This window comes from Bactrocera oleae, chromosome 3, assembly GCF_042242935.1.
Source record: "Bactrocera oleae isolate idBacOlea1 chromosome 3, idBacOlea1, whole genome shotgun sequence".
Lineage (NCBI taxonomy): Eukaryota > Metazoa > Arthropoda > Insecta > Diptera > Tephritidae > Bactrocera > Bactrocera oleae.
This window is the reverse complement of record NC_091537.1, coordinates 56,591,986-56,606,259: the sequence shown is the minus strand read 5'-3', so window position 1 is coordinate 56,606,259 and position 14,274 is coordinate 56,591,986. Positions and strand designations below refer to the sequence as shown.

Sequence of the window (14,274 nt, the reverse complement as noted above, 5' to 3'; positions counted from 1 at the left end):
ATGTATTGTACTTCGCAATATTATTTTGGTTGGAATTTCTCGGGTTTTTTTGCAGTAATTTCGCCAATAATTTATAAATGTTAATTCAATTACTTTTTATGTTAATTCAATTGTATTTTTAATGAATTAATTGTAAGCCTGTTTTCAGGGCAGTGGATATTGGTGATCATGGTTCTCTCTAAAATTTTAAGCATCAATAAACAATATGCATTTATATATTATCCATCTGCTTAATACATTTCCATCGTTACTTACACATCTTTTATTATCGTAATAAAAGATACACAATGAATAATTGGGAGTAATTTATTTACATTTAAATATTAAGCAAAAAATATAATTTTCGTTAGTTCAGTAATTTAAAGTTTTAGAAGAAGATGATGAATCCGAAGAGTGATCAAAATCTATTTTAGCATATGAATCATTTTCAGCACTTATTGCACTTATTGTTGGAGAAACAACATTTTCAATTTTTTGGAATTTCGCATTATCTTTGGTACTGCATTGCGGCAGATCTAGCTTTGCGTAATATAATTCATAACTGGAGCAAGCAGTTGAAGATGTAGGCGTGGTAATATGCAGTGTTTTATTTTCGTTTATACAGTTCGGAAGCCCATGATCGCTTTCTCTATTATCTATGATGGTCAAAAATGTAGGAGAATTGTTGAATCGAGCGACTGATGAAAGTTTGTTGGCGTTGGTCAATGGTGCTAATGGCAAGGAAGACACTTTTGATGAAACAGAATGTTTCTCATTTATTCCTGCTAATGGCAATTTCCGCTCTCTGTTAGAAGAGGATTCTGCTTCTTTAGAGCTGTAATTTTTACCATGTATGTTGTCTAGCAATGAACATATCGTACTATATTCCTCATGGAATATATTTTTTGTAGTTTTAATAATTTTCTCAGTATCAACCATAGAAATACTTTTTTTAGTTTCGGTTTGATTAATTGGTTTTGAAGTTGGTTGAACTGAAAGTTGGGAATATATGCACGAAAGATAAGTAATTTCCTCTGAGTGCGAAGTACTATTAAGTTTTTCTTCTTCCAAATGGTGATTTCGATTTTCTTCATGTAATACAAAATCAAGTTCTTTAGTAGGCATACACAACAGATTTTGTTTACTGTTTGTAAGTTTTTCCTCAAATAGATAGTTTCCGTGGGAATATATTTGTACTTCCTTTCTTTTTACGCATGATGTAGATGTAATGTCACTTGCTTTTGTTGTGTCGGAAAAGCTTTCGTTTGAATGTGACAGGGAAATCTTGTGCATGGAACATATTTATTGATTCAAAGGCTTCATTTCCAAGTATCCACTTTCTTCATGACTTATTTTTTTAAGCAAAAATGTTTGTAACATTTCACTAACAGGTTTTGATGTCTGATAATGCTTTAACGATACAACAGAACACTTTCCACTGCCAGGTACAGCTTTTCCATTTGTTTTATGTATAGAACTGAATAAAGTTGTACCCAAGATATTGGGGAGCACACACTATTTATCTAAAATTAACACTTGCTTTATTTCAGAGAAACGCTCGCAAATACTTTTTAATGAAAATGCCCGCATATGGGGCGTAAACCCCCCCAAGGCGAATATTTTGCCTAGTATTACACGTATATGCTTATATTGCATGTATTTCGGTGTACTGCTAGTTGAGTAGCCGACGGCGCGGCACTTTTTGAAGTGAGGTTTACAACTTTTACAAGTGTTTCCCATAAACTACCCGTTTGATGAGCGCTTAGATAGTTGCGATAAGTGCGACCTTTGCTTTTTGTAAGTCTGGGTGCGTCACTGTATCACATTGTAAATATGCTGATCCCTTAACTTTATTTTTGAAGTTTTATACATTATGAAAATGTTGTCAACTATCAGGCACTATAGTAAGAGAGGTGTCGATTTTTCGACAATCTGTGGACAATTTTGTTATATGTTATGTTAAGTGCGATTTTGGCAAGTAGTAGCGCGCCACATAACTCAAGATTTTTGATTTGTATCATTATTGGCAGAAGCCATCCTGCGGGGTCGAAAAGTTACATATTTGTGTTTTTAAACCTGATCTTGTCAGAAGGGACTCTAACTTGCTTTTTTCTGTCAATTAGTGCAGTGTTGGAACATTGGGAGTTTAGTGGTAGTCGTATGACGTACCGGCCATTATTTGATCGAGTAGTTGTGGCTTTGTGGAAGTCTTCACAATACTGATCCTTTGGGGTTGTAATTGATATGAGGGGGCATTTTTCTAACTCCTCAAATTTCCTTAATTGTGAATTAAGGTATTCTTATGAATTTTCGTCAACTTGAGTTGTTGATGTGGAAACTGGTTCAGTAACTAGTCCACTTAGAATCCAACCGAATATAGTATTTTGGGCTAGAAGGGTCGTTGAAATTTTTTTAACACCTTCAAGCATTATTTGCGGTATAAGGTCGCTGCCTACTATTATATCTATTTGAGCGGGGGTATTGCAGTTGGGATATGCTAGCTTCAGGTGTGAAACCTTTTGCTAATGCTTGCTATTTGTATGATAGCTTGGAAGCATATTTGTTAGCTGCGGTAAGACTATAGCTTCTGCTTTAATTCTCTTATCCGCTTGGGGGGAAATTAGGGTAATGGGGCAGATTTTATTTGAGTTTTGGACTACTCTTCCGCCCATTCCCGTGATTTCAAAGTTAGCTTGTTTTGTTGGCAGTTGTAGCCTATTTTGTGCCCTAGAAAGATCGTTGTGATCCTTGGTCTATTAAGGCCCTAAGTTTAAACAGTTCTCCTCGGTGTTCGATGAAGATGACTGCTGTGGGTAGTAATGCCAGAGAATGTAAAATATAGAGAAGGTCCAACTACGGACCAGCGTGTGAATTGTCAAAACCTAACAAAATGCGATGAGGGTATTTCACCACAGTCGGCTCGGAAGGAGAAATTTTAACAGTGGCGCGTGAACAGAGCTGAGCATTGTATGAAAATTATACTCAGAAGTTGGCATTGATATTACAGCCGCATGTTAGCTTATATTTTTATACGTTTATATGCAATCATATTCATAGATATGAAATTCATTTTCTGAATATCTATGATATCATGAAAAATGTAATACATTTTAATTAAAATATGCTACTTCAAAGGAATATTTGCAGTTGCTTTTTAGATATTGCTTATGTTTGATATTATGAAATATAAGTACATATGTATGCATATGTATGTATCTGCTATGTTTTATTTTATGCATACATACATAAGTATATAACACACTAACATAATATCTTAAAAATCTTAATATATTTAAATAGTAATATATGCAAATCACACCTTTCATGATTTAAAGCTTACATACATACATATGTATGTACTTATGTAAGTAAAATTCAAATTCAAATCAAGTTATTATCATTTATCAGTAATAACATTTGCGCGCACTGCTCTATATGTACATACATACATATGTGCTTATGACATTGCCACACAAATAATGGATACACAAACCTACATATATATATTCGTACACATGTAAATATGTCACCCGCAAAAACTACAAACATTGTTCTACAAAAACAACAATCGTCACAAGTCAATATGTCAGCCAAATAGGCGAAGGTCAAATTTATAGTAAATCAAACAACAACAACATTTTCATTCATGAACGCGGGTGTACTTTTAACAAGCAACCTCGCTTCATTCATAAAAACAGACACCCTCACATCTCCCCGAGCACGCGTTTGCCTACAAGCGTCTTTTCATGACGATGGCAAAAGCTAAAAATCATAAATTGAACAAATTTCTGATATTCCCTCTAGAAGGGAAAAGTGACAACCCCTCAAATATGAGTATTAAAATATTTTAGAATAAAAGTCACAACATAGTATATTTGTCGATTTACAATTCAAGAAACTTTTTAAAGAAATATTCAATATTCCTGTTCATGCGACTTCTAATCCCGCGACAACTAAGCTCACAACCCACCGTACAACATCATACAACACAACATAACACAATGCAACATCATACACCACCTACAACACACCATATCACCCACCAACACAACCATATACTTGTACAACTAACCAACCACACTATACACCGACACTTCAATCATCATCTTTTCACCACCCAAATAAACAAAAAGGATTGTTCAGACCAGAATTCCCCTTTTTTCGTTTCTCGACACCAGTTCGAAAAGGAAAAACCGTAGCAGCGAAGTTTGTTCGGAAGTGCCCCAAAGTGTATTGAACCTAAAAGAATTTAAAATTTTGTAATATTATATATAAAAGTGAAATTTTATATCAAACCAAAATATAGTGTATTGAAACTTAAAGAATTTAAAATTTTTGAAATTTTATATCAAATCAAAGTCAAGTGCATTTAACATTAAATACTTTAAAATATTATATTATATTTAAGTGAAATTGTATTGCGGAAAAAATAAAGCAAAGTGAGTAACTAAATGGTCCTTCGAGCCTCCTTGAAAGGCACCTATCAAAAAACAAAAAATAAAATAAAAAAGTGAAATCTTTTCAAAACATAAGTACTAATATACATACTATACTAAGTGGTTAAATTAAATTACAACAAACGGGCGCGAAACCAACTAAAATATATAAAAAAAAAAAAAAAAAGACCAAAAAATTAAAAACGGGCGCGATTTAACACAAACTAAGAAACAAAATCAACATAAAGCACGGGAACTAAATCCACCAAGCAAGCAGAGAGAAGGACAGTAACGCACAGGAAAAACGCCGGAGACAACAACAAAAAACCCATAATAAAAAAAAAAAAAAAAAAAGAAGAGAAAGGAAGTATTGCCACCCATAAACCCTTCGCGGAAAAAAAAGTGAGTCCATTCCGATTTGATTTTATGCGCATATGTACATATGTATGTATGTTAGATACAGTTTTATCGGTTTTCGGTGGCAATAAATAACCGAACGATATAACTGAAAAAGAACAAAAATATATATATATATATATATTATACGGTACCTGCCTCAGCTTATTTCGTGCCTCCAAACACACCGCTATATTCTTTAAAAAAAAAAAAAAAAAAAAAAATTTCAAAGTCAAGTATTCCTACTTGCGATATTTTCAGCGGTACCCCTTGGGCTAATAAAGCAACAAGCAGGATCGCTTATAACGCATAAGCAAAGGCTAACAAAAACTCATATATATTACAGAAATACATACATACATATGTGCAAATACCTATAATTTAAATACAAAATTTTTGGGCTTTAAAACTTTACCGCGAAAAATATTAACCGCAAGTAACATCCTTTTAACAACATACATATAGGCATACATAATCATATGGTACATACATAAATTAACTACTTCTAAAAGTTCAATGTTGTTCAAATACCTGCCTGCTTAATTCGTGTCTCCAAACACACCACTAGAAAAAGTACAAAAAATTTTATAAGTCAAGTTCATCGACTTGCACACTTTCCAGCGATACCCCTTGGGCCGATAAAGCAACAAGCAGGATCGCTTAGAACATATAAGCAAAGGCAGAAAGAAAAAAAAAACAACACTAACATTATCGGCATTTATGTATGTACACATATTTTCTTAAACATTGGCACGTTTCCCGCGCTACATATATACCGCAACCCAACCTTTTTGCTCTTCATTTCTCTTATATATTCTCTTAAAAAATATACATAAAAAGTAATATATTTACAAATATATATATATATAAATATAGGCGCTCTCAGCAAAACTTTACAAAAACGCGTTACATGTATGCATGTACATATATGTATATGTACACATGTCAATATAACTAAAAGGTATACGGTCAAAACGGATTAGCATATACAAACATATGAAAATTAAAATTAACATACATAGGTATGCAGATATATATACATTTGTTGTTAAGAACAATTTTATTTTCGCGTTCCTTTTAAACAAATGTATATAGATACATATAATAAAAACGAATATACATACATACAAAATATAGAAATTATTCGCGAGTGAAACGAATACCCAGTAAGCAATTTCGGCAATTTTTAAGATAATAATAATACGGACATAAATTTTAATAAAATAAATTGACTTGTCCGATAAAAAAAAAAAAAAATTACAACAGACTAATTTTACAATTATTTTCAACAAAAAAAAAAAAATTTTTTTTTTTAACTACAGCTTTGGGTAGCAAACTAAAATTTTTTACTACAACCGTATTATAGCAAATATTTAATACAAAACTATTTTAATAGCTAGCTAATAGCTTTTAATTTAATTCAAAGATTTATAAATGCAATCTGATAAAGCAAAAGAGGTTAAACAACGAACACCTCTATCATTAGAAATTCCAAAAATGGCTGATGATGATAAAGCACAAGGCACACCCGCAGAAGCTACACGCTCAAAGCAGGGTGCAAAACAAAAAAGAACCAAAGACAATTCACTGTCAAGGTTCATAACTGAAAGTGACAGTTTTATTAGATACTGCACACGGTTTTCGGCTTCGCCCATTAACGACAATACAGAATCAGTCCTAAATTTAAAAATTCAAAGCATAGATAATATATGGGCACGCGTTCTGACAGCGTACGATACGATATTAGATACTGACGACGCTGAACTTCCAGAAAACATTAAAGCTTCGGCATCAGCCAAATATGAAAACTGCCTCGATCAATACGAAACTACGAAGGCAATGATATTAGACCAAATAAATTTATTAAGGCCATGTAGAGCCACTACTCCTCCTCCGAGAGAAGTTACAAATTCAAAAGAAAACCTAGATACAGGTCTATTTTTAAAAGTACCAGCTTGTGATACTGAAGTTTTTCATGGAGGTTATGATCAATGGCCGTCCTTCCGGGACATGTTCACTGCCGTGTATATCAACCATCCTAAACTTTCACGAGCACAAAAGCTGTACCATCTCAGGTACAAAACAAAAGGGGAAGCAGGCAGTATTGTCAAGCGTTTCGCTTTGAATGACAAAAATTTTAATCTGGCTTGGGATGCACTGGTCGAAAGATACGAAAACGAAAGAGTATTGGTAGATAACCAAATAACTATTTTAATGAATTTACCAAAAATTCAACAAGAAACCAGCCAAGAATTTCAAAAACTATACTCGACAGTGACTAATTGCTTATCTGTGTTAGAAACACAAAATGTATCCACAGAATCGTGGGACCCTATCCTAGTAAATATATGCGCAGCGACACTACCTGATGCTGCTTTGCTACGATGGGAGCAATCACTAGTGGCAAGAAAGAAATCGCCAAAATGGCATCAAATGAAAGAATTTTTAACAACTCAGTACGAAATAGCTGAGCGAGTAGATAAAAAGGTAGTTAAGCCAAAAGGTCATCAAAATGACTCAAATAAAAACTTTTTTAAACCCCAAGTCAGTAATAACATACAATATAATAGACACGTTAATAGAAGCCAAACATTCGTGTCAAATCAAACAAACCATTGGCAATCATTATGTGAAATCTGTAAAGGAGGACATAATATAAGATCTTGCGAGAAATTTAAAAAAATGTCCGTTTCAGATAGAAACAATCTTGTCCGACAACATAAACTTTGCATCAACTGTCTGTCCAACTCTCACGGGACAAAAGACTGTGAAAGCAAATTCAGTTGTGTGTACTGTCAACGACGACATCACTCATTGCTTCACATAACCAATTTTACAAATATGAAGCAAAATCATATACATAAAACCACGGGCCTAGTCGCGACAACCAAATCAGGTAATCCCGAAATCCCGAATCCCGAAAATAAAGAGGAACACCCATGTTGCTCAAAAGCAGCAAAAGTTCAAGCGCTTCATTCTGAGAATGAAAGCAAAATTCTTTTACCCACAGCGGTCATTGCTATAGAACATAAAGGAGATTTATTCAAATTAAGAGCATTAATAGATCAAGGCTCTCAAAGATCCTTTATATCATCAAAAGCTCAGAATCGGCTAAAATTGCCAGTCAAAAATTCTAGTTTTCAAATTTCGTGAATGGGCGGAAGAATTATACAAAATTCAAATAAAGTTTGCCCAATCACCATAGTCTCTCCAAACGCGGATATACGAATAGATGCACAAGCCATTGTTCTACCGCAGCTCACTAATTTGCTTCCAAGCTATGAAGTAAATAAAAATCAGTGGGAAAAATGCTCATATCTCAAATTAGCAGATCCCAACTGTCATACCCCATCACAAATCGACATATTATTGGGCAGCGACTTAATACCTCAAATAATTCTTGAAGGTATAGAGAAAATCTCTAATAAATTGTTAGCCCAAAACACAATCTTTGGATGGATATTAAGTGGCCAAGTCACAGAAAAAATTAACTCCTTCACAACTCAAGTTGAAAATATTTCAAACGAATATTTAAATAATCAACTCAAAAAATTCTGGGAAGTAGAAGAACTACCCCAAATCACAAAACCTTCAGAAGAAGACCTGGCATGCGAAGCCTATTACCAGTCCACAACAACAAGAAACGAACATGGTCGTTATGTTGTGCGACTCCCATTCAAGCCCACCTTTCCAGAAACGATAGCTCTAGGCCACTCGAGAATATCAGCAGTCCAGCAATTCCTAAGCTTGGAAAAAAGCTTGATAAAGAAAAGCGAGCTTAAATCAGCATATGATGACGTGATGGATGAATATCTTGACCTCAATCATATGGAAGAAGCTGTACCATATGAAAAAATATCTAAAGGTAGATATCTATTTTTTTATCTTCCACATCACGGGGTAATAAGACCAGATAAAATCACAACAAAAGTACGAGTTGTTTTTAATGCCTCAAAGTGTACGAGCTCAGGCAAATCACTCAATGATGTACTATACACAGGGCCAACATTACAACCTGATCTCATGCTGCTAATACTAAATTGGCGCATGTTTAAATATGTTTTCAATGGAGATGTAGAGAAAATGTATAGACAAATTTTAGTACATAAAGATGACCAAGATTTCCAGCGGATAGTCTTCCGAAAATCAAGTAATAGTCCAATCAGCGACTACAAACTTAAAACAGTTACCTTTGGCATCAATTGTGCACCCTATTTAGCGATTAGGACATTACATGAAGTGGCAAAAACCTGTCAAACAAATTTGCCTTTAGCAACTTCTGTGCTACAAAAACAAACATACGTTGATGATATTCTATAAGGTAGCCACAGCCTCTCATTAGCTTGCGAATCACTATCTCAAGTGATCAAAGCACTAAATTCAGCCGGGTTCCCCCTAAAGAAAATTACATCCAATCATCCTGAGATAATAAAAAACATAAAAGGGGAAGACTTATTAGATACTAACTTCCTTAAATTTGAAAAGGCCAGTACTACAAAAACTCTCGGGATTCAATGGAATGCGATAACAGATCAATTCTCATATACAATTGAGTCAATATCTGCAATATCCGCCATAACCAAACGTCAAATACTTTCCTCGGTGGCAAAACTTTTCGACCCCGCAGGATGGCTTTCGCCAATAATGATTCAAGCAAAAATCCTCATTCAAGAACTGTGGCAAGACGGCACTGAATGGGATGAGCAAGTAAAACCCATACGTTTAACAAAGTGGGTTCAATTTGCAAACAATCTACATACCATCTCGGAAATTCGAATTCCTCGATGGGTAAATTTCGCACCTGACTATAATGTCGAATTACATGGCTTCTGTGATGCCTCTGAAAAGGCCTATTGTGCAACAGTTTACGTACGCACTGAATATGATAACAAAATATCTTCACGTCTTTTAGTAGCCAAAGCCAAAGTTGCTCCGCTGAAGACACTAAGCCTTCCACGGCTTGAACTGAATGGGGCACTTCTGTTAGCAAAACTAGTCTCAATTGTCCAAACCCATCTGAAATTAACCAATCACAAAATATACCTTTGGTCAGATTCAGAAATAGTTTTAGCATGGTTAGAAAAACCACCATATACCTGGAAGACTTATGTATCTAACCGTATATCTCAAATATTAGACTTAGTTGGCCCAGCACAATGGCAACATGTTGCAAGTGCAGATAATCCAGCGGATCTTGGGACAAGAGGCTGCAAACCACTTCATCTCACCAGCACTACACTCTGTTGGAACGGTCCTACGTGGTTAACAGAATCACAAGAAGTCTGGCCAAAGTCTCCCGCTCGCAATATAATAGCTCCTGAAATTCGGAGAATTGAAAACTTTCATATCACTCCTGATGAAGATGATATATTACATCGATTTTCATCATTCCCAAAAGCACTAAGAGTAGTCGCTTACATGTTTAAATTTATCCAAAGACTCAAACAAAAGGTTAAAGGAATAACAAATGATCCTTCCGTACAACTAACGCATTCCGACATGCAACATGCCAAGGTCCTCCTTATTACATATACACAAACTCGCTATTTCATGCGGGAGAAATCAAAGTTAGTCGAAAGACGACCCCTCGATAAGGGAAGCTCACTTCTCGTTTTAAATCCTTTTTTGGACACTAAAGGATTAATCCGGGCACATGGAAGACTAGTGAATTCCAGCCTTAGTTATAACGAACGACATCCCATTATAATTCCCGAGAAATCCCGTTTTACTTATTTATTTTTAATATATCTTCACCAACTTACATTACATGGTGAGCATCGCTTTATGCAACAAATGGTCCGACTAGAATTTTATATACCGCGCCTAAAGCCACAAATTAAAAGAACGATTTTTATGTGTAAACAATGCACATTGTACAAGCACAAAATACGCACGCAGATCATGGCAGCTTTGCCACCTGAACGCTGCAATTTTGCTCTTCCCTTTACCATTACTGGGGTCGATTTTGCTGGACCTTTCCAGATAAAGGCCTCTATGTTAAGGTCTTCCTCATTCAGAAAAGGGTATGTGGCTGTCTTTGTATGTTTCACGACAAAGGCAGTACACCTCGAGCTATGTTCGGATCTGTCTACTGCGGCTTTTCTCGCAGCATTTGCACGCTTTGTCGGACGACGCGGATTTCCATCAAAAATTATGAGCGACAATGGGAAAAACTTTATCGGAGCTCAAAGAGCCACAGAGAAAGAGTTTGTAAAATTTTCTAAAGAAGTCTCCCCAGAAATTGTTAAAAAATATGCACCACAAGGAATCGATTGGCAGTTTATACCCCCCTGTTCTCCCCACATGAGCGGACTCTGGGAATCAGCTGTAAAAAGCTTTGAGTCCCATTTAAAGAAAACGGCAGGTAATCATAAATTATATGAGGAATTTACCACACTACTCGCTCGTATAGAAGCCGTACTAAATTCAAGACCCATCTCACCACTCTCGCAAGATCCCTCCGATTTCACAGCTCTTACACCTGGACATTTCCTCAGAGGAGCTCCACTTCTCGCCATACCTGAGGCAGAAGGAGACTCACTCAATTTAATAGACCGATGGGAAAAAATTAAGATACTTCATCATGAATTCAGCCATAGATGGAAGGAAGATTACCTTAAAGATCTCCATAAGAGACATCGGTGGAAAACGATCCAGAAGGAACCAAATACGGGCGAATGCGTCATCATACATGATGAATGTCTTCCTCCAACAGAATGGCGACTAGGCCGCATTGAAAAGGTCCATCGGGGACGAGATGGTCACATAAGAATAGTAGACGTACGAACGCAAACTGGTATACTAACTCGACCATTAGTAAAATTGTGTTTTCTTCCGAACACCGAAGAAGCGATTACACAAACCCCGCCAAGACAAGCGCATAAATAAAATCAAAACCGACAATTAATTCGTTTAACTCGAAATACTACCGTTTTATAATCCGTACATGCAAATCTAACACTAACAAACGCGATTAAAAATTAACGACAACATATATAGTCACATATACATATATATATATATATATATATATATATATATATATATATATATTTAAGCCAAGTAACAAATATCATAATTCAAAATTATGAGCCAAACCATATTTTAATATATTCCTATTCCAATAGAAATGGACGTAGAAGATATACACAGCGCTCCCAAGACTGTGAGGTCCGTAATTGCTGCGCCTAGAGCATCTGGTCCACCCATCGCAGCACCAAGGATGCAAAGCGCCACGGCACCACACAGCCAATCATCTGCAGCAGCAGTCAGGGATGCAAACGAGGAGCAGTTTGATGAGCATCTGCCTCCACGATGCAGTCTATGCCATCGACCTCACGTCCTGAAGAGGTGCACCATCTTCAAAAGCATGAAGCCCGCTCAACGCCAACAGATCGCCAGAGCCCACGGACACTGTATGACTTGCTTGGCAGATAGTCACTCCACCTTTGAGTGTATAACCGACGGCTCGTGCCAATATTGCCAACGACCGCATCATACTCTGTTCCATCGATTCCCTCGACGAGCAAATCCGTCCACCACGCAGACCAGTCACCGGCACAGACAACAAGGGAATCCCGTCCAGCGCCAAAGAATACATCGCCCGAAGCCATCCAGAGGGGCACGCTCGCGGCCACCTCCACCACCCTATGGTCATCGCAACCAGCGGCAAAGGACAACCGGATTGAACGCCGTAGTGTGCACTCTGCAACAGTTGCAGAGACTTCTAGGCAATTAATTCGCCTAGGGGGGCCGGGATGTTCATGCGACTTCTAATCCCGCGACAACTAAGCTCACAACCCACCGTACAACATCATACAACACAACATAACACAATGCAACATCATACACCACCTACAATACACCATATCACCCACCAACACAACCATATACTTGTACAACTAACCAACCACACTATACACCGACACTTCAATCATCATCTTTTCACCACCCAAATAAACAAAAAGGATTGTTCAGACCAGAATTCCCCTTTTTTCGTTTCTCGACACCAGTTCGAAAAGGAAAAACCGTAGCAGCGAAGTTTGTTCGGAAGTGCCCCAAAGTGTATTGAACCTAAAAGAATTTAAAATTTTGTAATATTATATATAAAAGTGAAATTTTATATCAAACCAAAATAAAGTGTATTGAAACTTAAAGAATTTAAAATTTTTGAAATTTTATATCAAATCAAAGTCAAGTGCATTTAACATTAAATACTTTAAAATATTATATTATATTTAAGTGAAATTGTATTGCGGAAAAAATAAAGCAAAGTGAGTAACTAATTCCCTTAATTTATGTATACAGTAAGCCCCGGGTAAGTATCGCTCCTCCAATCCCTCTTATCTGCTTGTGTCTTATTGCATTTCACGTTTTTTTTCCTTAATTTTTTAAGGAAAACGGTAATTTTTTTTACATACATAGAAATTATTTTTTTGGTACCACTCGCTTAAGTACCACAATCGCTTATGTACTACAAAGCACAAAAAATCTGCAACTTTGGTTTTGGCACTTAATCGGGATTGACTGTATTTGTGAAAGAATGTAAATATTCGAATTTTTTGTACATACATCTGTCCGTATATATGCACATGACTTGTTGACTTTGTTTCCATTTACGCATGCCACGTTGTATATGAATAGGGGTTGATTTTGCACTTACCCATATGCGATATATGTTTGTAAAAGGGTGTATGGTTTCCCATGAACAATGAGTGTACATATTTACATACATATGTTGCATGTAGACAAATTAACAAATAAATTGAAAAACTTTCAGATGTTCCCTCTAGAAGGGAAAAGTTGCAGCCCCGCAAGCCCACAAAATACAGAAAAAAAGTGACAAAAGTGGCAACAAAGCTTTTGTCCATTTAAAATATTTAACAATTCAAAAATATTTTTCAATTTTACTATATTTTTCCATGACAAAAATCTCCGTCAATATGTATGCATGTTCATACATAAACATACATATTTACGATAGTTTGTAGGCAAAGCTGTTAGAGCGGCAAGGGAAGCGGTGACACCCGGCGGCCATTCGTTAATTTATTTTCGGCACAGCTCGGATTTTCTACCAACAACAATGTTGTGACACTTTGTCGTCGCGTCAGTCCTTCGACACATTGACTTTTTGACATGAAAACGAAAAACATGACCTTCCGCAATTGGTTGTCCGTGACAACGGAGATTTCACATGAAGCAATTAGTTTATATATTTACATACATACATATGTTGTTTGTAGACAAATTTACAAATATTTTTCTTTCATATTTCTTTACATGTACACATAACTATATATGTAAAACTTTTTAAAGAAAATATTCAATATATTGTTAGAGAATGTTCCTACGTAAATATGTATGTACAAGTAGATTCCAATATGCTTTTACACGTATTATATGTTTATACAAATAAATGTATGTTTGTACTATACTATAAATCAAAGACAAGTGTATTATTTTC

At 35.7% G+C, this 14,274-nt stretch overlaps 1 protein-coding gene and 1 pseudogene across 2 annotated transcripts; one reads left to right on the top strand and one right to left on the bottom strand.

Annotated features, from left to right (window-relative positions):
• Positions 1 to 84: 84 nt before the first annotated feature.
• LOC138856092 (insulin receptor substrate 1-like) lies at positions 85 to 2,155 on the bottom strand (annotated as a pseudogene).
• Positions 2,156 to 4,311: 2,156 nt separating this feature from the next.
• LOC138856229 (uncharacterized) lies at positions 4,312 to 12,659 on the top strand. Of its 2 annotated transcripts, XM_070106662.1 has the most exons (2): positions 4,312 to 4,418; positions 11,939 to 12,659. In XM_070106662.1, exon 2 carries the CDS (start codon positions 11,941 to 11,943, stop codon positions 12,547 to 12,549), a length of 609 nt encoding a protein of 202 aa, XP_069962763.1. In that variant the 5' UTR covers positions 4,312 to 4,418; positions 11,939 to 11,940; the 3' UTR covers positions 12,550 to 12,659. The 2 variants fall into 2 exon arrangements, with proteins under 2 accessions (XP_069962763.1, XP_069962764.1); XM_070106663.1 differs by lacking the exon at positions 4,312 to 4,418 and having other exon boundaries at positions 11,885 to 12,659.
• Positions 12,660 to 14,274: the final 1,615 nt, after the last annotated feature.

Excerpts from the sequence above, each read along its gene's own strand:
- LOC138856229 (XM_070106662.1), top strand. The coding sequence starts at position 11,941 with ATGGACGTAGAAGATATACACAGCGCTCCCAAGACTGTGAGGTCCGTA.